Source organism: Oryctolagus cuniculus, chromosome 19 (assembly GCF_964237555.1).
Source record: "Oryctolagus cuniculus chromosome 19, mOryCun1.1, whole genome shotgun sequence".
NCBI lineage: Eukaryota > Metazoa > Chordata > Mammalia > Lagomorpha > Leporidae > Oryctolagus > Oryctolagus cuniculus.
In genome coordinates this window covers 30,688,881-30,710,276 of record NC_091450.1, presented here as the reverse complement: position 1 = coordinate 30,710,276, position 21,396 = coordinate 30,688,881, and the positions used below count along the sequence as shown (strand labels likewise).

General features: G+C 60.5%; 1 protein-coding gene across 4 annotated transcripts in view; it reads left to right on the top strand.

Annotated features, from left to right (window-relative positions):
* The window catches only part of SEC14L5 (SEC14 like lipid binding 5), a 38,472-nt gene that overhangs the window by 11,534 nt on the left and 5,542 nt on the right, over positions 1-21,396 (top strand). For 3 of the 4 annotated variants that reach the window (XM_051836303.2, XM_051836305.2, XM_051836302.2), the window contains exons 3-13: positions 7,135-7,284; positions 7,371-7,502; positions 9,207-9,335; positions 9,805-9,997; positions 13,166-13,278; positions 15,482-15,671; positions 17,020-17,108; positions 17,187-17,257; positions 18,359-18,530; positions 19,705-19,839; positions 20,965-21,099. In XM_051836303.2, the coding sequence (XP_051692263.2) occupies positions 7,135-7,284; positions 7,371-7,502; positions 9,207-9,335; positions 9,805-9,997; positions 13,166-13,278; positions 15,482-15,671; positions 17,020-17,108; positions 17,187-17,257; positions 18,359-18,530; positions 19,705-19,839; positions 20,965-21,099 (1,509 nt within the window). The remainder of the gene's footprint in view (positions 1-7,134; positions 7,285-7,370; positions 7,503-9,206; positions 9,336-9,804; positions 9,998-13,165; positions 13,279-15,481; positions 15,672-17,019; positions 17,109-17,186; positions 17,258-18,358; positions 18,531-19,704; positions 19,840-20,964; positions 21,100-21,396) is intronic. The other variant, XM_051836304.2, reaches the window with a different exon arrangement.

The window sequence follows — 21,396 nt, the reverse complement described above, 5'->3', positions numbered from 1 at the left end:
AACTTGGAGATCTAAAGCAGTGTTCCATGCTCAGCAGGGTCCTGGTGCACCGTGGCCGTCCCAGCCCTGCTCCTGGAGATGGAGCAGGTTCACAGGCAGGTGCGGGGGATGGTGGCAGAGGCTGGTACATCCTGGCAGGGCCAGAGCCGCCAGGCAGCCCATGCTGTGTCCTGACGTGAAGGAGACAGTGTCCACCTGCAGAACCAGGAACGGGTAACTCCCCACTGCTGCAGCCACAGGACTGGGCACCTGTTCACAACAGGTGAAGCCACCCCTCTCCACCTCGTTCTGTCCATTCATTGGCCAACAGCAGTGACGCACCCTAATGTAAGAACAGAGGGGAGACACTGCCCAGTAAGGGCCTTCTAGAACCTGGCCCCCTGCAAGTGGGGCAGACAGGCATGGCCCCTCCCTGCGAGACTGGGGACACTTGTTCTTACTCAACCATGCTGTTCAGGTATATATATATATAGATGCGTCCGTTTCCTGTTTTCTTTGGCCAGCACCTATGTATTCCTCCCCTCCCTCCCTCCCTCCCTCCCTCCCTCCCTTCCCGCCATTGAGGCTGATGGTTTATAATGTCCTAGTGTTGTACAGAGGCCCAGGGGGTTCAGTGCTGAACAAAGCCCACGCAGACCGTGGCATCGAGACTTCAGACACACAGGTGTGGCGTCCTGCCTCCCAGGTGGTACTAGAGGTCACCCAGGATCCTGTTCACTGACTTTCTTCTGCGGTCCAGTGCGTGCAACAGAAGACATCGTTCTGACCCCTGTGAGCGTCACCACTGTCATGCGTGCTGCACCGTCTTCCGTCTCTGGAACCCTTCACCTGCCCAGACGGAAACCCGGAACCCCTTCAGCACTGCGGCCCCGCTCCTGGTGGCCCCTGCTTTACTGCAGAGGGGGCCGTTCTAGGAACAGAAGTGGGATGACGGACGCAGTACTTGCCCCTGTGTCTGGCGTCTGTCACGCAGCACAGTTCTCAAGGTTCCTCTGCACTGTGGCCTGGATCCGTGCCTTACAGCTGCTGAGGCTGAGTCATACCCCCTTGTGTGCCTGGTGGCCTTGGCTTCACCCAGTAGCCCACCCATGGACTCCTGGGCTGTCGGTCCTGCGAATAACGTTGCTGTCAGCACTCAAGTGCAGATGACCGCTCAGAGCCCTGCGCTACCAGAGTGGACATTTAACCCAGCACCTACAGGAGTGCCTGGGTTCGAGGCCCAGCTCCAGCTCTTGACTCCCGCTTCTTGTCCTCCTAGACCGTGGGAGGCGGCAGGTGATGGCTCAGGTATCCGGGTTCTTGCCGCCCATGTGGGAGGCCTGGATTGAGCTCCTGACTCCAAGCTTCCTTGTGGGCATTTGGGGAATGAACCAGGGTGTGGGAGCTCTCCCTGTCTCTCTGGCTCTTAGGCCAAAAAGAAGAGAGCGGCTCTGTGGTGTTTGGTTTTGTGCTGAAGCCTCATGCTCATCCTCTCCCTTCAGTCTTTACAGCAACCCTGACCAGGTGGGCCTCCTCTTCCCCCACCTCCCCCTCCTCTTCCACTTCCCCCTCCTCCCCCTCCTCCTCCACTTCCGCTTCCTCTCCCTCCTCCTCCCCTCTTCTCCCTCCTCCTCCCCTCTTCTCCCTCCTCCTCCCCTCCTCTCCCTTCTCTTCCCCCTCCTCCCCTCTTCTCCCTCCTCCTCCCCCTCCTCCTTTCCCTCCTCCCCCTCCTCCTCCACTTCCGCTTCCTCTCCCTCCTCCTCCCCTCTTCTCCCTCCTCTTCCCCTCCTCTCCTTCCTTCTCCTCCCCCTCCTCTCCCTCCTCCCCTCTTCTCCCTCCTCCTCCCCCTCCTCCTTTCCCTCCTCCCCCTCCTCTCCTTCCTCCTCTTCCCTCTCCTCCCCTCCTCCCCCTCCTCCTCTTCCACCTCCTCCCCTCCTTCCCCTCCTCCTCCTCTTCCCCCTCCTCCTCTCCTTCCCCTCCTCCACCTCTTCTCCCTCCTCCCCCTCCCCTTTGCAGAGGAGACAGCCTCAGAGAGGTTGAGTCAAGGTTACACGGCTGACAAGTGGCAGAGGTGGGGTTTGAACCTTGGGCTGTGTCTCTGCTGCCCCCTCCCCTCCCATCCCACATGGGTGTCTGACTGTAGAGCAAGCTCTGAGCCTGTGCCTCCATCTCCCGTGTCACTCAGGCCAGCCCTGGCCAGAGCAGTGCAGGTTTTCATCCTCAGGGCCCTCAGCGTGGCTGTTTGTAGGTTGTCGGCAGCTTCTGAAATGGTGTCCCCTGGTGCTACCTGGCCAGCTCCCCTGCATCGGCTGGGGCGGCACTTCCCCCAACAGGTGTGTGTGTTGGGGCATCTACCAATTACTCAGACAGGAAAAGGAATGAGGTGCCCCACACACGACCACACGGACGAGCCTCACAATGGAGAAGCGGACACAACCGCTGTGTGAATGGGATTGTGGGACTGTGTCTTGTGCAATTCCACGACCTGTCTAGAGCTGGGGAAGCCACGGACACTCCTTGAGTGTCTGTCGAGGGTTGAGGATGTGCTAGGCATTTGCATCACTCTGGGGGTGTGGGGTGCTGGGGGCTGATGAGTTCACTGAGCGCTGGCTAGGGGGTTCAGGATTACTCCGCAGGTGAGCGAGCCGAAGCCCTGTGCCCCCGGCCACCCTGCCCGGAGGTGGCACGGCTGGTCGGGATCCTCGGCTGAGCCTGGAGGTGGCACGGGTGGTCGGGATCCTCGGCTGAGCCTGGAGGTGGCACGGCTGGTCGGGATCCTTACCCTTGGCTGAGCAGCTCCAGCCTCGTCTCTCCACATGCTGAGTGTATCCACACGCAGTCTGCAAGACAAGGGCCCCCGAGGCAGCCAGCTGGGCCCTGCAGGGACAGGTGCTGGGCCTTGGAGCAGCTACCTCTAAGAGCGGCGGGCGTGGGTGTCCTCTCCAGCCACCTGGAGGAAGGGCTGTGACTGAATCCTTCTGCTGCCTGGTGTCCCTGAGATGGCCAGAGCGTGTGTCTGTTCAGAGGGGAGAGGCTCTGGCCGTCCGTGGGGCCAGGGGCCAGCAGCCGAGGCTCCTGGGAACTAAGCAGCCGTGTGAGCTGGCCTCCAGCACTGGCAGGACCCTCTGAGCTGTCTGATCTTGCAGACCCTGAAGTGAAGTGGCAGGGCCTGTGGGTCTCAAGACGAGTGACTTGACCCCTTGGTCCAGCGTGGAAGAGGAACGGAACCATCTTCCTTGGCTTGTGGGAAGCACTTGGAGGAAGTCCAGGGCCCACGGGAACCCACTGGCAGCGTCAGTCATTCCTGTTACCATGGTGATGACCATGCTTGGGCAGCTGAACATGTGCCTCCTCTTGGTACCCGTCCGGCACCTGTGGGTCACATGGGTCACTGCCTGCTATGGACAGTCACCTGGGGCAGGCTGGAGGCCATCCTGGGGTCTGGGGGGGGGAATTGGGCTCGTCCCTGGGGAGCCCTGGGCTTGTCCTGTGTCCTCTGTGCTGGCAGCAGGAGGACCAGGTTGGGGGCAGCAGAGGGAACGCGGGGCCCTCGTCCCCCATCCCCTTCCCCACGCCAGTCCTCACTCCGCCAGGCCCCTGCCACGTGGGTTTCAGGCCAGGATGAGCTGATGTTGATGTCACACATCCTCTTGCGCCGGGCAGCTGGCTGGGGGCTGTGGGCTGGACACCCTCCTGGCGGCTCTGAGCTGGGGGATTTCCTCAGTGCTGAGGCCCTCCGGACACGTGGCTGTGGGTGGGAGCAGCGCCGGCAACACAGAGAGGGGGAAGCCGTGCCGAGTGCCTGGCGGCTCTGCCTGTTATCTGTCTGGGGTGCCCTCACAAGAGGTTTGGGGCAGGAAGTGAGCCCCAGAAGCCTGTGCCCTTGACCGGCTGTGTGGGCTGAGCCCATGGCCTGGCAGCCCTGGTCGTGGTGCTCTTTGGGCCAGCGGCAAGCGACATTATTTGCTTCTTTGTTGGTTGGCATTTCTGTTCGCCCCGAGGACGAGGCCGGGGCAGGTGTCAGGCTACTGTCCGTGCACGCCCAGGCCCTCTGCTGCGTGTGCAGACAAGTCTGTGGCGAAGCACGAGAAATGCCGTCGGGAAATGACTGGGTTAGCAGGGGGGTGGGGAGGGTGTCCCAGCCCCCAGGGGCAGTGCACGGAACCCCCTAAGATGCCCCAGAGACTCATGTCTCCGGCTCTCGTCAAGCACATTGATTAGCACCCAAAACACCCGGGACAGGGGCAGTTGATGAGTTCTAAAAACAGCACGGCTGATGTGGCTGCAGCAGGGCAGGTGGGCACAGGAAGAAGTGTGGGGCATGTGTGGGCTTGAAGGCCTGTTCTGAGTACATCCAGGGACGAGGAGAGAGACGAGACCTGTCAGGAGGGAGGGGCTGGTTCAGGGGTGGTGTGGCCTGGCTGATCTTGAAGGCCTGAGAGTCAGACAAGGAGGTATGACTGCACGGGCTGGGGCGGGGCAGCGCCTGGCTCTGTCCCTGGACTGCTGATCAAGCGGTTCCTGGAGGCTGCTGGGGTCCCAGGCGGGGTTCACCATCTCATGCTGTGAGCCCGGTGAGCCTCTCCGGGCTCCAGTGGAGGGCTACACGAAGCAGGCACAGCTGGGGAAGAGCCGTGCAGACTCCCCGTGCCAACTGCGTCGGCAACACCCTCACCAGGACCTGTGAGGCAGGAACTCTATCGCCCCATTTTACAGAGGGGCAAACTGAGGCCCAGGCAAGTGAAAAAGTGGCAGAATCTTTCCAGATGCTCCAAATACAGGCAGCTTCCCAAAAGTGGAGCCCAAGCAGCCTCCACCCCCCGCCCCCAGCACCTGGTGGGTGTGCAGGAAGGGCTGGGGGGGAGGGGCCAGCGTCTGAGTCCCATTGTCTGTGGACTAGAACTGCAGGGCTCTGATCTGCACAGCTGGGGGTGGGCCACCCGGCCTGCTGCATCCAGGCTTAGAGAAGGGAGGGGCTTCAAGCAGGCTTCCCCTTGGCTCTCACTGGGCTCCGGTGCTTTGCTGTGCTTTCCTTTGAGGTCCAGGGCGGTCCAGCTCCTGGCCCAGACCCTGGAAGCCCCAGTGGGGAGAATTCTCCTGGGGGGAGGGCTCCCAAATCTGCCTCTGGGGTGCCCCTCAGAGCCACCAGCTGGGGAGACTGGTGGGCAGCAGCTCTGTCCTCCTGACCTGGGCTGGCCTTTTGGGCCTGGGGTGACACCAGGGCCCCCTGGGCACCTGTCCATGTCTTCCTGCCCCTCCCCTGGGTGTCACCTCCCCTCTGGGAGCTGGGAGGAGGTGTCCTTGGATGCCCACACTATTTTTGGAGCTTGCGTAGATCCCGGTTCCCGGGGATGTGGGCTGTGACAGGTTCCAAAAGCAGACTCCACTTAGACATGTGCCCCCCCCCCAGCTCTGCACCAGGCCCACCAGAGCTGAGCACCGACCCTCACCACCATGGGCTTAGGGGACCCCCAGGGACCCTCACCCAGCCCTGTACTCTGCCTAGGAGGACCCCTGTCCCAGCAGAAGGAAGCAGTCCCCACAGCTCACCTAGGGTGGCCCCGGGGACAGCCAGGCTCAAGCCAACTTGGCCTGGGACTCTGGCCTTGAGCCCTGGGCCACCCCTTCTAAAGGGCACAGTGTCACTCTAAGGCCTCCTGTGCTTGGCAATAAAGCCTGCAGGAGACACAGGGAGAAGCCCGGGGACACAGATCCCGGCTGCCCCTTCTCACGGAGCCAGGCGCCCTGTTCCAGGTTACACAGCTCCGAAGGACCAGGGCTGGGGTCTGCATCCTGGCCAGGGAGGAACGCTGCTGAGTGTGTGTGTGCACACATGCACTTCCAGTACAATCTAACAAATACACCCGCGTGTGAAACCCGTGCCCCAGGCAGGGCCACATGGGGCACACTGTATCTACATACACAATGAGCTCACAGACCTGTATTTATACATGTGATACGTACATCTACTCATATCACACACACATATACGAACACATATCCACATGCATCTTATGCACACAGTGCATGTATTTTTGGCATATTACATGTATATGTGACACATGTATGTGTTGTGCACACATGTAAACATGTGCCTATGTGCATATATATAACACGGAGAAGGACACCTTTTTTTAAGATTTATTTGAAAGTCAGTTACAGAGAGAGAGAGAAACAGATCTTTCATCCACTGGTTCACTCCCCAGATAGCCACAATAGCCAGTACTGGTGCAGGCTGAAGCCAGGAGCCAGGATCTCCATCTGGGTCTCCCACGTGGGTGCAGCGGCCCAAACATTTGGGCCTTCTTCCACTGCTTTCTCAGGCACATTAGCAGGGAGCTGGATCGGAAGTGGAGCAGCCAGGACATGAACAGGTGCCCGTATGGGACGCTGGCACTGCAGGTGACAGCTTTATCCACTACTCCACAGTGCGGGCCCCGTAGGGCATCTTTTTAAACTGCCAGGCCAAATGCCTGCCCCACAGCCTGCTTAGTAAACAGCTTTATTGAGAGACAATGCTTATAATGTCCGACTCTCCCACGTGGGTGTGCAGCCCCGGTGCAACCGTCTCCACCATTCTCTTGAATCAACTGGACCGTGCTCATTAACCCCAGCCCTCTTAGTCCTCAGCACCCCGCACCCCAGGAGTTTGCTTCCTCTGCCCCTGCTGGACACTTCACAGACCAGGACTCCCAGTCTGTGGTCCCGGCCCAGCTTCTGCCACGGTGCTCCCAGCGTCCCAGGCGCCAGTGGGCTGTAGCCAACCTCGCTGTTTCCTTCCTGTGCCAGCACCAGGGTCAGTCCATGCAGTGGATGGACAGTTGGCTGTTTCCACTTTCCCGCTGATATGAGCGAGTCCTGGGCCCGCACCTGGGGACCGAACTGCGGGGTCCCGCGGTGGCCACTCCTGGAGCTGAGGGGTGGCCATGTGACTTTCCAAAGCCACTGCAGCCCGTGGCTCTCCCACCTGAGATTATGCGAGTTGGATTTTTCTGTGCCCTCGCCAGCACTTGGTGCTGCTTGACCCTCCCAGGGGGAAAACGCCAGGGGACAGGCGAAAGGCTCCGGCCCCGGCATCCCGGCTCTCAGAGCTGTCCGCTGCCGTCCTGTCTCGGGCCCTTTGGCCTCACTCTCCCCCTTCCCCCCACCCCGCAGGCCTACGAGAAGCGCTTCCCCACCTGCCCGCAGATCCCCGTCTTCCTGGGCAGCGAGGTTCTACGCGAGTCCCACAGCGTCGACGGCGCGGTGCACGTGGTGGAGCGGAGCTGCCGGCTGCGCGTGGACGCCCCGCGCCTGCTGCGGAAGGTGGGCGACGGGGGCCGGGGCTGGGGCGGGGCCGCCCGTGAGACTCGCGCCCCCATCACGCGCGTCCTCCCCGGCCCTGCCTGCAGATCGCAGGCGTAGAGCACGTGGTCTTCGTGCAGAGGAACGTGCTGAACTGGAGGGAGCGGTCTCTCCTCATCGAGGCGCACAACGAGACGTTCGCCAGCCGCGTGGTGGTCCAGGAGAACTGCAGCTACACGGTGCGCCGCGTCCACCCGCGCCTGCCGCGTCCACCCGCGCCGCGCACCTGAGCCCTCCTCGCAGCGCCCACCTGCGCCCTCCCCGCCAGCCTCGCCCGTCCACCTGCTCCCGCCCCGCCAGCCTTCACTGCGCACCTGAACCCGCTTCGCCAGCCTCGCCTGCCCGCCTGCGCCCCGCACACCTGCACTGCGCACCTGAACCCGCCCCACCAGCCTGGCCCGCCCGCCTGCCCACTCCCCCGCCTGCGCCTCCCGCCTGTCCTCTCCTATAGGGCCTGGCCGCAGAAGCCTCAGGGTGCGCAGTTGAGTTTGCGGCTTTTTCGCATGTGGTTGTGCTTCAAACACTGGACTGTGTGTTGTTTATCTGAAATTCAGCCGTGAGTGGATGTCCTATGTCTTATCTGCTGAGCCTGCAACTCTGTCTCCCTCTCCCTTTTCCATCTCTCCTTTCCTTCCTCTTTCCTCGTCTGTAAAACGGATTACTGCGTCGGTTGTGCTGAGGCCTGAGACCAGTCCATCCTACCTGTTCTCTCCCTACTGTGTGCCAGGCGCCCTGCTAAGCGCCATCCCCCCCAGCTGGGGCGCCGCCTGCCCATCCCCCGCTCTGGGAGAGCCTCCACCTCGAAGGAAGACAAGGAGGATAGAAAACAGATCCGTGCACACCCCTTGGGCAGGCTGGGAGAGGAGGGAGAGGCGGGGTCTCAGTCTCCGGCCCCCTTGGAAGCCGCAGGCAGGGCTGCGGGCACACAGTTCTGGGTGGAAACAGCGCTGGTGGACTTGGGTCTGCGTTTGCTGTGGATAGAGCAGTCCGCCCAACTCCTTGCCCAGTGACTCGGGCCAGCGCTTCCTCCTCCCTCGGGGCACATCCTCTGTTTTGGGAGAATTCTGGGATCCTGGGAAGATCCCGTGATGCCCTTGGTACAGCCCTTAGCACATGCTGGATCTCACGTGGTGGCTCCGTAGTGGTCACTCCAGCGTGGTCATGGACTCTGAGCCTCTGCCAAGCCTTCCCCCATGAAGAGAGCTGCCTGGTTCACCCTCGGGTTCTGGCACTTAGCCTGGTGCTGCATATACAGCTAGCGTCCAGTGGGGCCAGGGAGGCACGGACAGCGGCTGGGTGCACCCCTCCACTGAGGCTGCTGGGGGAATGTGGGTTCCCTGGCCCCAGACAGAAGTGTCCAGGGCCCGGTCCACGGATCTGTATAGTTAATGCACTCCCTGGATAAAGGTTTATTTATTTTTAACAATTTGTTTATTTACTAGAAAGGCAGAATTTGAAAGAGAGAGGTCTTCCATCTTCTGGTTCAATCCCCAAATGGCCACAATGGCTGGGGCTGGGCCAGGCCCACGCCAGGAGCCAGGAGCTTCATCCAGGTCCCCCACGTGGGTGCAGGCCCCAAGCACTTGGGCCATCTTTTGCTGCTCTACCAGGTGCAGCAGCAGGGAGCTGGACTGGAAGTGGAGCAGCCGCCCATATGGGATGCCAGCATTGTAGGCATCAGTTCTACTGCTCTGCCACAGCGCCGGCCCCATTCCTGGCAGATTAGATGTTGCCTGCTCCTTTGGTCAGGACTGCCCTGGTTCTGCTGCCCCCTCTGGTGTGGCCCAGGTCCCCAGGAGCGCATCAGGGGAGGGTACGTCCCCCGCACCCCCCCCCCCGCCATGCCTGTCGAGGCCTTGGCATTGCCTGTGCCCGGATTTCAGGTCCACCCCGAGAATGAAGACTGGACCTGCTTCGAGCAGTGCGCCTCGCTGGACATCCGGTCCTTCTTTGGTTTTGAGAATGCCCTGGAGAAACTGGCCATGAAGCAGTACACTGCCAACGTCACCAGGGTAAAGCTTGGGTTAGGGTTTTGGGGGTCAGAGTTCATCACAGGAGGAGGTGCACAGATCCGCTGTGCCACCTGACAACCCAACCCTTGTGATGACCATGGGCAAGATCCCCAGTTTCCTGGGCCGTAGTCTCCTCCCCTCTATTCGAGGGATGACCACGTGAGATGGGGCTGGGGGCTGTGAGCCCAGTGACAGAGGACGCACATTCTGCTGTGCCGTCCAGACCTCAGAGCCCTGAAATGCAGTTCACCATCTCTTCTGTTTCACGTGCTGTCAGCAGAGCTCACCATGGGGCTGGGTTTCGTCCTGCCTTTTGTACCAAGTCTTGGGAATGGGTGGCTCATTCCACCCATACCAGCCACACCCAGCCAGTTGTCAGGCTGGGCCAGAGCTGGCCGGAGCACCCCTGCACCTGTGGTGACGCCACTGTCCCACCAGGCTGATGCGTCTGCGTCTCTCCGGCTTGCAGGGCAAGGAGGTGATTGAGCACTACCTGCATGAGCTCATCGCCCAGGGCACCTCTCACATCCCCCGATGGACGCCTGCCCTGGTCTGCGAGCCGGACACCCCCAGCCAGCCTGGCCCACAAGACCCTGGTACCCAAGAGGCTGGTGGGCCCAGCGTTGCCCCGCCCCCCGCTCCAGAGACTGTGGGTGCTGATGGTAGGTATTGCAGCCAGGGCCAGCTGGGCAGGCTCACACCCTTGAGGGTGCCATGGTCTGGGGGAGCTGCAGGCCAATACTACAGGGCCCCTGGGGGAGGCACCGGGGCTCGGAATGGCTCTGCCTCCTCCCTCCCAGCCCCTTGTCCCCCTGCATTCTGGCCCTGGAGCGACTGGTTTATTTCTAGATCAGGAATTGAGCTTGCGAGGCTTGGCACTGCCTTCTCTCTGCTTCTATTACTATTTTTAATGATGTGACTAATGCGTGGTCACGGCAGGGAAAAATTCAAACCGCTTGGAAAATGCAAGTCAGTGGTAGGTCCCTTGCTCTCCCTGGGTGCCAGTGGTTGGGTTTCTATTTCCTGAAGCTGGCTAGGTGTATACACAGCATGCCTGTGTGTGCACACACACGTGCACATGACGCATGCATGTCTCACACTGAGCGGAGAGCACGTGCCGGCTGTCTGTGACTCCTTGCACTTTCTCACTCCAGCAGCTTTCTGTGTGTATCCATGTTTGTGCCTTTTAATCCTTCCTAGTATGTGGTTGCACCATAGCTAGTTTATTCATAAATGATTTTTAATTAGTCTATTTAGGTAGTTCTCGTGGATGGACATGTAGGCTGTTTCAGATTCAAAAAACACGAATAACGTGGTATGTCTTTGTACTCAAGGGCTTTTTTTTTCAAATGTTTAGGAGTATGTGCAAGTGTGAAATTCTCAGAATGGAATTGTGGGCCGAAGGTCCCCACCTCAGTTTTGGTAGCTACCCCGACCAGGCCTCCGAGAGGTTGTCCTAACCAGCACTCCCACCGGGAGGTGTAACTGTGCTCTGGACTCTGCCCCTTGTTGACGGTGGTCGGTGGTTGGCTCTCTTGTCGTGAGCAAAGCAAGCCGAGCCCGCTTCCTGTCTCGAGGCTGCTTGTTCCTTCTCTGCTGACCCCCTGCCCTTGCTTTTGTCCATCTTCCTGCTTGCCCCATTGATTTCTTCTTGGTTTGTGAGAGCTGTTTGTATATTAAGGCATTCAGTCCTTTGTCATAGTTCACGTTTTTATTGACCTGGAAAATGTTCACAATATTATGCTAGCAGGGGGAAAAAAAAACAGAATTGTGGGAACTGCCTGAGTCCAGTTTTAGCCCCGTGTGTGACACGGGTGGCCCTGGATTCAGCTTCTCCTGTGGGCCACTGAGGTGCGGGGACTTGCATGACTCAGGGACACTCGAGGGACAGCAGGGTGACTATGGTGCACCTGGGCCTGTGCACGCCGTGTGCCTCGCTGCCTGCAGTGTTCTGCTGCTGCTCTTGACAGCGGTCTCCATCTCTCTCTCTCTCTCTCTCTCCCTCCCTCCCTCCCTCTCCCTCTCTCCCTCCCTCCCTCCCTCCCTCTCACCTCCCCCCCTTCCTGTGCTGTCTGTGGCTCTGGCCCTGGGCCTTTCCTGTCCTGCCCAGGCCTTTTCTCCCCAGCCCGCGGGTGGGAGGAAATGTCACGCCCCACCTCCTGTTCTCAGTCACTGGGCCTTTGTGCTGAGCAGTGGACGGGCCCTGGCATCTGCGGGGGCAGGGGGTGCGGGAGCTCCGGCTTTCTCCCCACCCTGCACCGCGCCATCTCCAGTGTCTGCACCTGTGGCCCTGAGGCTCTGCGCGGTCGGGATGGCTCCCCTCTTACCCCACTCCTGCCCCAGCACAGCTGTGGGACCCAGCCCTGGGCTTGCGTTTCAGGAGCCACTGTGTGCTGTGGTTGGATGTGCAGTGTTCACTTTGCTTTCTTATTGAGCCAGCTGTGCCCGTGGGGCGGCAGCTCTGTGACGTCTGTGCCCGGGGCTGAGACGTCCAGAGGACGCAGGGCCCCATCGTCTGCTGTTAGGAGTCAGGCAACAGGACTCGGCCAGGGTGGCCTCTGCATGCTGGCAACACACAGCCCAGTGTGGCTGTGTGAGTTGGGACTGCATGATGGAGTGGCCTAGACAAGATGGCCCAGGTGTCTCTTGGGGCCCAGGCTCTGCACCGAGAGCCTGACACCCACAGAGCAAACTGGGGGGATGGGAAAGGAACTGGAATGGACGTCCTGCTGGGTGCCCCCTGTGCACCTGCTCAGTCAGGCTATCCACTCTCTTATCCGCAGGGTCTTTCTCTTTTTTAGGATTTATTTATTTACTTGAAAGGCAGAGTGACGCAGAGAGAGAGATCCTCCATCTGCTGGTTCACTTCGCAGATGGCTGTGATGGCCAGGGCTGGGCCAGGCTGAAGCCAGGAGCCAGGGACTCCATCCCGGTCTCCCCCGTGTGTGCAGGGGCCCAAGCACTTGGGCCATCCTCTGCTGCTTTCCCAGGCCATAGCAGGGAGCTGGTTGGAAGTGGAGCAGCCAGGACTTGAACTGGTGCTCAGACATGGCATGCCACCATCACAGGGGTGGCTTAACCCCTGGCCTCAGGTGTGTCCTCTCTAAAGTGGGGAGATTGCTGATGCCGACCTCAGGGGCGCTGGGACAGCCCGAGACCAGGCGTGTGGGGAGCATGGGTGCTGGGACAGACCCCTTGAGACCAGGCATGTGGGGAGCATGGGTGCTGGGACATCCCCCTGTGACCAGGGGTGTGGGGAGCATGGGTGCTGGGACAGACCCCTGAGACCAGGCGTGTGGGGAGCATGGGTGCTGGGACAGCCCATGCCCAGGCGTGTGGGGAGCATGGGTGCTAGGACAGCCCCCCGAGACCAGGCGTGTGGAGAGCATGGGCGCTGGGACAGCCCCAGACCAGGCGTGTTGTGAGCATGGGTGCTAGGACAGCCCCCAAGACCAGGCGTGTGGGGAACATGGGTGCTGGGACAGCCCCCCGAGACCAGACTTGGGGCCACCATGGGCACTGGGACAGTCCCCGAGACCAGGTGTGTGGCCAGCATAAACTGTTCATGATCTAGCCCTGCGCCCATACAGGGAGCCAAGAGAAGTCACAGCCCTCGTGAGTCCCAGGTTTCCCCTGGTGTGGGTGTTTACAGCCAGCCTGGAAAAGGGTTCAAAAAATGGATCGACTGGGGTCCATGTGGCTGTTGTCCAGAGAAGGGCCTCAGCCAGGCTCAGCCGAGCAGGCTGGAGCAAGGCCAGGGCTCCGGGAAGCATGTACGGCACAGCAGTCGGGCTATGTGGCCGTGGTCCTGACCCCCCTTCTCCCCCAAGGGCACGAGCTGGACGCCGACCACCTGGAGAGGCGCCTGGGCCGCCTCACCCCTGCGCAGGAGAGCTGCCTGCTCCGGCTGCGGCTCTGGCTGCAGGAGACCCACACGGGCAAGGTGCGTTCGGGGCCGCCTCACTCGGGGAGGGCGGGCTGATGCAGACGCGTTTAAGTATGGAGCACTCCGGAAGGGCCTGTGTGCTCGCTGGACGGTTCTGTCTCATGTCCAACGTGCCTGACAAGAGGAGCGCGGACAGCAGGGTGTTGCGGCCCTGGTACTGCTGACGGTAGGGCCAGATGGTTCTGTGTCGGGGACTGTCCTGCACAGCATGGACGGTCTAACGGCATCCCCAGCCACCTGCGGCCAGCCCAGCCCAGCCCTCCCCAGGTCAGGTTGGCCCCTGGCATGCCGATCGCATTGGGAGCCACGGTCGGGTAGTGCCGTATGCACAGTTATGTCCACTCCCTTAACGACTGCTGTGTGTACAAAGCTGTGCTTGCTACTTTAACGATAGCACTGTGTGCAGAAGCCATGCCTATGTTCCTTTCCTGACAGTGCCGTGTGCACGAAGTCATGCCCACGTTCTGATAGTGCCATGTGCAGAAGCCAAGCCACTGCACCGTTCTGGGTAGTGTAGCGTGTAGGAAGCCATTTCTTTAACAGTAGTGCCATGTGCACGAAGCCCCACCTGCACGCCTCTCCTGATAGTACCATGTGACCAGAGCGCCCCCCACCTCCTGATGGTGCCGAGTGCAGAAGCCATGCCTGCATCCCCCATCGTGATAGTGCCGTGTGCAGAGGCTACGCCCATACACCTCTCCTGATAGTGCTGAGTGCAGAAGCCCACCCACACGCCTCTCCTGGTGGTGCCAAGTGCAGAAGCCCCCCCCCCCGCCCCCCGCCAGCACATCGCTCCTGATAGTGCCGAGTGCAAAAGCCCCACCCAAGCTCCTCTCTTGATGGGGCAAAGTGCAGAAGCCACGCCCACACACCTCTCCTGACGGTGCCGTGTGCAGAGGCTACGCCCACGCCCCTCTCCTGGTGGTGCAGAGTGCAGAAGCCACGCCCACACTCCCGCCCCGCCCGCACACCTGTCTTACAGGGCCGGGTGCAGAAGCCACGCCCACACTCGTCTCCCGCCCCGCCCGCACACCTGTCTCACAGGGCCGGGTGCAGAAGCCGCGCCCGAGCGCCTCTCCTGAGGTCTGAAGGCCCTGGTGGAGTCGTGTGCGACTGCGCACACTTGTGCCTCTGGACTCTCCCCGTGACCGGACGCACGAGGCACGTGCGGGCCCGAGCGTGGACTCGGTGTTCAGCTCTGTCGAAGGGCTGCTTTCCCGGCCTGAGCGGCTCCCGCCGGCGCCCTCGCTGCTCCCGCCGGCGCCCTCCGCCTGCGCCCTCGCCTGTGCCCATCCCGTCAGCGCACACCTCGGAGGCTGCCGAGGGCGCGCACCGCGGGGCGGCTCTTGCGGGCCTCTGGGAAGCCTCTGTCCCCAGGGAGCGCGCGTGGGTGGTCCCCGTGTGCTGCACCTGCCCCATGAGAGCTGCCCCGTGAAATGAGGGCTCCCCGAGGAGAGGGTGAGGGACCCCCGAGGTGGGGGCTCCCTGAGGAGAGGGCTCCCTGAGGTGGGGGCTTCCTGAGGTGGGGGCTCCCTGAGGAGAGGGTGAGGGACCCCCGAGGTGAGGGACATCCCTGAGGTGGGGGACCCCTGAGGTGGGGGCTCCCTGAGGAGAGGGTGAGGGACCCCCGAGGTGGGGGCTCCGTGAGGAGAGGGTGAGGGCTCCCTGAGGTGAGGGACATCCCTGAGGTGGGGGACCCCTGAGGTGGGGGACCCCTGAGGAGAGGGTTCCCTGAGGTGGGGGCTCGCTGAGGTGGGGGACCCCTGAGGTGGGGGCTCCCTGAGGTGAGGGACATCCCTGAGGTGGGGGCTCCCTGAGGTGAGGGACCCCTGAGTTGAGGGCTGCTCTGTGAGGTGATGTTGGTCCCTGAGGTGGGGGCTGCTCTGTGAGGTGATGTTGGCCCCTGAGGTGGGGACCCCCTGAGGTGAGGGGGCCTCCTAAGGTGAGGGTTGCCATGTGGGATGGGGCTGCCCCTGAGGTGAGGGACCCCTGAGGTGGGGGCTGCTCTGTGAGGTGACGTTGGTCCCTGAGGTGGGGGCACCCCTGAGGTGAGGTCAGCCTGAGGTGACGTTGGCCCCTGAGGTGGGGGCTGCTCTGTGAGGTGATGTTGGTTCCTGAGGTGGGGGCTGCCCTGGGGGTGTGTTTGATGGCTGGGGGCCTCATTCCCAAGGGCTGTTGCTGTGCCCCCCTTGCCTCTCAGATCCCCAAGGATGAGCACCTGCTCCGGTTCCTGCGGGCCCGTGACTTCCACCTGGACAAGGCCCGGGAGATGCTGTGCCAGTCCCTGAGCTGGCGGAAGCAGCACCAGGTGGATGTGCTCCTTGAGACCTGGAGGCCCCCTGCCCTCCTGCAGGAGTTTTACGCGGGGGGCTGGCACTACCAGGATGTCGGTGCGTGCCCCCCTCTGAGTGCAGAGCACTTTAAGCCACACGCTTCACACCAACCCTTATCTGAGGCTCTCGCGGGCCCCTGGGGTTGCGTTTGATGGACGGCAAGGCTATGGGGAAGGTGGAGCCCGAGCAGATGCGGGGTGGGGGGTCGCCACAAAAAAGGGGGTGTGTCCCCTGGGCAGGCCCGCCTCCTCTGGGTCACTGGGATGACTGCCCCTGGCTGTGGCCTCCGAGCTCCATCCTGACTTCTGTCCTCACACAACCTCCTCTGCCTGTCCCTGTGTGCACTTCTAAGTACCCAGGTTATTGGGTTCAGGGCCCTCCTTACCTCTAGTATGATTTCACCTCGAGATTCTTTTTTTTTTTTTTTAAAGATTTATTTATTTATTTGAAGACAGAGTTAGAGAGTGGGAGAGAGAGGGAGACAGGTCTTCTATCTGCTGGTTCACTCCCCAGATGACTGCAATGGCTGGAGTTGTGCTGATCTGAAGCCAGGAGCTTCTTCCAGGTCTCCCACGCGGGTGCAGGGGCCCAAGGACTTGGCCATCTTCCACTGCTTTCCCAGGCCATAGCAGAGAGCTGGATCGGAAGTGGAGCAGCCGAGACTCGAACTGGCGCCCATATGGGATGCCGGCACTGCAGGCGGCGGCTTTACCTGCTATGCCACAGCACCAGCCCCTTGAGATTCTTAATAATGACACAGCAAAGGCTGCAAGTAGGATTGCGTTTTAAATTTAAAAGAATTTTAAAAACCTATTTATTTGAGAGGTACAGACACAAAGGGAAGACAGACAGATCTCCCATCTGCTGCTCGTTCCCCGCATCCCTGCAATGGCTAGGGATGGGCCAGTGGAAGCCAGGCTCTTGGAACTGCATCTGGGTCTCCCACATGGGTGACAGGGACCCAAGGACTTGGGCCATCTTCCGCTGCTTTCTCAGACGCCTTAGCAGGGAGCTGGATCGGAAGTGAGGCAGCCAGAACTCGTACGAGCACTCCAGTGTGGGATGCTGGCGTTGAGAGGAACTGCACACAAGCTGGCCCCTTTAAAAATTTTAGCTGAGCTGTTTATTTTAGCACAGTTTTGCGTTGATGGTACAGAGTCCCCACAGCCCCCAGAACCCCTCCCCCCACCGCAGGTCTCCCTGTGGTGGGGCTGCTTATTCGTCGCCCGCCTGTCACGCTGAGTGGCGGCAGCCCCTCCTGGAGGCAGCAGGGTGTCTGCGGGTGATCAGGGGCTGGGACTGGGTGTGTCCAGCCTGGCATCTTGCCTCTGAGAAGGCGAAGCTCTTGACTGCAGCTTTGTCCCCGCAATAACGTCCCCTCTCTCTTCTCGGCCCTGCCTTGAAGATGGCCGCCCGCTCTACATCCTGCGCCTGGGCCAGATGGACACCAAGGGCTTGATGAAGGCAGTGGGGGAGGAGGCGCTGCTGCAGCACGTGAGTCAGGCGCCCGTTGACCCACTCGGGAGGCCGGAGCGGGCAGCAGACGCCTGCAGCACTGTCCCTGCCTTCCAGGTTCTCTCCATCAACGAGGAGGCTCAGAAGCGATGCGAAAGGAACAGCAGACAGCTCGGCCGGCCCATCAGGCAAGGGCCTGGCGGGGGGCACTCACGGTGGGGCTCACCCCCTCTGCCAGGGCTCTGGTGAGAGACCTCACTGAGGCCCTCATCCCAGCTGCTCAGGGGCTGAGCTGGACTTGAAGTAGGCCCTGCCCTGCCCTGCCCTTTCTCCTGCTGCCTGGCCTCCTGGACATGGCCTTTGGGCCCAGCTCTCGGCCCCAGGTCCTAGCTGACTCAGTTTGCCAGCACAGCCCATCACCCCATCCCTCTCTGCCACCTCCGGTTGCTATTTGCGAGTTGTTTCCACAACCAGGACTTAAGCTGGTGTCACTCCCAAAGGCAGGGAGCCTCTCCGAGCTGCAGCTTCCCTCCTCTGTAGACTGGGTTTATTTTTAAAATGGATTATTCAAGACGACAACTGTGGAGCAGTGAGGACCCATTTGTAGCACGCACTGTGTGGCTTGTTCCCAAAGCTCCCGATCTTTGTGGAAATTCAGTTCCTTTGCCAATCAGCATGCAGTGGAATTCACCCTAGGTGTCCCAAAATGGGGGGGGGTCATGAAAGGTCCATGTAGGGTAGGAGGACATGTCCCAGCGCGAGAGGCCCCCCAGGGTGCAGCCATGCAGCAAGACAGCCGTTTTTCCAAGGAATTTGTCCTCATGGAACAGAGGCACAGAGAGGTTAACAACTTGGCCAAGGCCACGCAGCAAGTGTGGATTTGAGACCCTAGCTGCCTTACTGTGGGCGTGAGAGCTGTTGGCACCTGGACTCTATGGAGTCATTGGCATCTCTTTGGCAAGTCATGGCAATGCCTGGGTGTGTGTTGTGTGCCTGTCCCAGCAGAGAGTATGACGTCGACCACCTCAGTAATCCCAGTGCCCAGGCTTGAGGGAGGGGAGACTGTCACTACCATGGCCGCTGGCTCGTGCACACAGCTCTCGGGGTGGAAGTGAGACTTGAATTTCCGGGCTTAGCCGGTGGTCTTAGACAGAAGAGAGTCCTGTGTCTGGTGGCTCTTCCCGCAGCCCTGCCTCCCAGATTCTCCCCGTGTATCTCTGTTCCTGGGCACAGTGCCTGGGCCCTGGAGGTGGCAGAGCCAGGTGGAGCCAGGGCCGTGTCTGCCGCAGCTCCTGGACCTGCCTCCTGGACCTGGATGGGCTCAACATGCGGCACCTGTGGCGGCCGGGAGTGAAGGCGCTGCTGCGCATGATTGAGGTGGTGGAGGCCAACTACCCTGAGACCCTGGGCCGGCTGCTCATTGTGCGTGCGCCCCGCGTCTTCCCTGTGCTCTGGACGCTGGTGAGAGCAAGATTCGGCCCCTCCCGGGGAGGCCAAGATGGACAGGGCGGGGTGGTCCCTCTGCAATCTGCCCTGCCCTGCCCCGCCCCAAGGCCCCATTCTGTTTCCTTCAAGCAGCAGCTTTGCTGAGGTGAAACTCAGGTGGCCCGAGGTCGGCCCTTGTGCTGCACAGAACGCAACAATGTTCAGGCTGCTCACGGTGCTACATGGCTGTCTGCTTCCAGAATGTTCTCATCACCCCCAGAGGACACCCATAGCATTAGCAGCCGCCTCTTCCCTTTCCCCCAAGCTGCCTCTGTCTCTGCGGATTTGCCTGTAGGTTTCCTCCCTCTGAGTGGCACTGGGTGGCGGAGCTGTACTTTGTGTAGCTCTTGTCCTAGTCCCTTGCTGTAAGAGCCACACTCAGGATTGAGCAGGGGGCCTCACAGGTACCACCCCCAGGTGTCAGTGCCTTTGCTGCATTGGTGGTCCCTGCTGTGCTGAGTACCTCGGTCATTTCTCCCCTCAGACACTCACAACTATTTCCTTTGTGAGCTCCAGTGCTGGTCCTGGGGCTTCCCTGGGGGAATGGGGGTGACACACAGCTTGAAGCCCAGTGCTAAAATACATTCCCTCTGGGGTAAACAGAATGTTACATCTATCATTTATTTGTCTCTCAATCTATTTATCTATCCATCTATCTGTGTGTGTTTATTATTCTACGTGATTGTCTATCTATGTATGTATCTATATCTCTGTTCATCTATCTCTTTCTGTCTGTGTATTTATACATATATATATGTATATAGCCATCCATCCATGTATGTGTACATATATAATATATACAAAAAAAGGTCTTCAAAAGTTCATGGAAAATGCATGTCATGAAAAAATTATGCATAGATTGCAGAATTTTTTGCACCAAAATAAACTGTCTTTTAGTTCCATTTCCCATAAACTTTTTGGAGCACCCCTTAGTCACAGCAACACACCACAGTGGAATATTATTTGGCCTAAAAAGAGGAGTGAAGCCCTGACACTCGCTACAATGTGGGTCAACCCGTAGGACATGGCTTCGTTCAGGAAGTGTCCAGATATGTAAATGCAGAGACAGAGTGCAGACGGGTGCCTCACGCCCCACTGTGCAGTTGGTCTGATGGGAGACATGTCCCCCGGCACCCGCCTTCCTTCCCAGATCAGCCCCTTCATCAACGAGAACACCAGGCGCAAGTTCCTCATCTACAGTGGCCGCGACTACCAGGGTCCTGGTGGCCTGGTCGACTACCTGGACAGAGACGTGATCCCCGACTTCCTCGGCGGGGAGAGCCTGGTGAGGGTCTGGGTGTCCCCTGCGTGCTCACCCCTGAGGAGACCGCCCCAGAGCCTGGCGGCACCTCTCTGCAGTGGGGCCTGACCGTGGATCTTCCCAACATAGAAGTTTTCAGAACCCCAAAGACCAGGGCAGTCCAAGGCTTCCCGGTCCTGAATTCCCATCTAAGTGTGGTTGGAGTTCACCTACTCACCCTGTGGACTCTGTGGACTCTGTGGTCCCGCAGGACTGAGTCCCACAGCCGCCCGGCCTGGGACAATCAGGCCATGGCTCCAGGGAAAGGCAGTGTTCAGACCCTGTGACCGCCTCCCCCAAAGTGGACATGGCAGGCAGGGTGGCCTGAGGCGCTGCATTCCTGTCCCACGTGGCCGCTGTCTCGAGGGCACCTGTTGTGGAACAGAAGCGGCCTGGGAGGCTGGCTTGGTTTCAGGATAAAGAAGCCTTTCGTGGGTGCGAGGCTTGCTGCTGCCCCATTCGGGAGAGTGATTGACTTTTAGGAAATGGCCGCAGATCTGCGAGGGACTGAGCCAGGGCTTGAGCGGTCAGTTCTAGTTGCCTTTGGCCGTAAAAGCGGGTGATGGCTGAGGGTCCCCCGAGTCCTTTGATTTGGGGACTCTGAGGTTGGGTCAGCAACTGTGGTGTGGAAGGGGCCCAGTCCTAGGTGTCAGCCCAGTGCTGTTGTGAGGGACATGAGCCCGACAGATAGTGGTGTACACCATCTCAGCCACTTCCCGCTGTGTGACGCTGGGCAAGGCCTGGCTTCTCAGCCTGCTTCCCTGCTCTGTGAAGTGGGAAGAGTAGGCCTCACGGCAGCAGGGGGTTCATTGGGGGCAGTGGGGGTTCATTGGGGCTATGGGGGTTCATTGGGGAAGTGGGGGTTCATCAGGGCCATGTGGGGTTCATTGGGGCAGTGGGGGTTCATTGGGGCAGTGGGGGGGTTCGTCAGGGCAGTGTGGGGTTCACTGGGGAAGTGGGGGTTCATTGGGGATGTGGGGGTTCATTGGGGATGTGGGGGGTTCAGTTGGGCTGTTGCCTGAGGCGGCCGCCCAGCTCAATATGGGGGGCTGGGCTTTCAGAGCACCCTGTGTGGGTGCTGACTTGCCACCCTCCATCTTTCACCCCCAGTGCAATGTCCCTGAAGGAGGCCTGGTCCCCAAGTCCCTCTACCTGACGGAGGCGGAGCAGGAGCACACGGAGCAGCTGCGGCAGTGGAGTGAGACCTACCATTCAGCCAGCGTGCTCCGCGGGGCCCCTCACGAGGTGCAGGCCCGGCCTGAGGGTCCTTGGGGGCTGAGAGTCAGCTTAGGTCAGCCCGAGGCAGGGTTGTGGTGCCAGCAACTTGCTACCAGGGAAGCCTGGGAGGAGGGCAGCAGGTGGCACAGGTGTGGGGAAGGCTCTGGACCAAGAAGCAGGTGCAACCCCTAGAGAGGCTGGGCATGCCCACCCCCCACCCCCCTGCAGGAGGTTCACAGGGAGGTGGGTCCAATGCCTTGAGCAGTTCTCAGGGGGCTGCTGGGAGCCCTAGGAGCCCCACCCCCGGTGTGGAAGGAGCGTGTT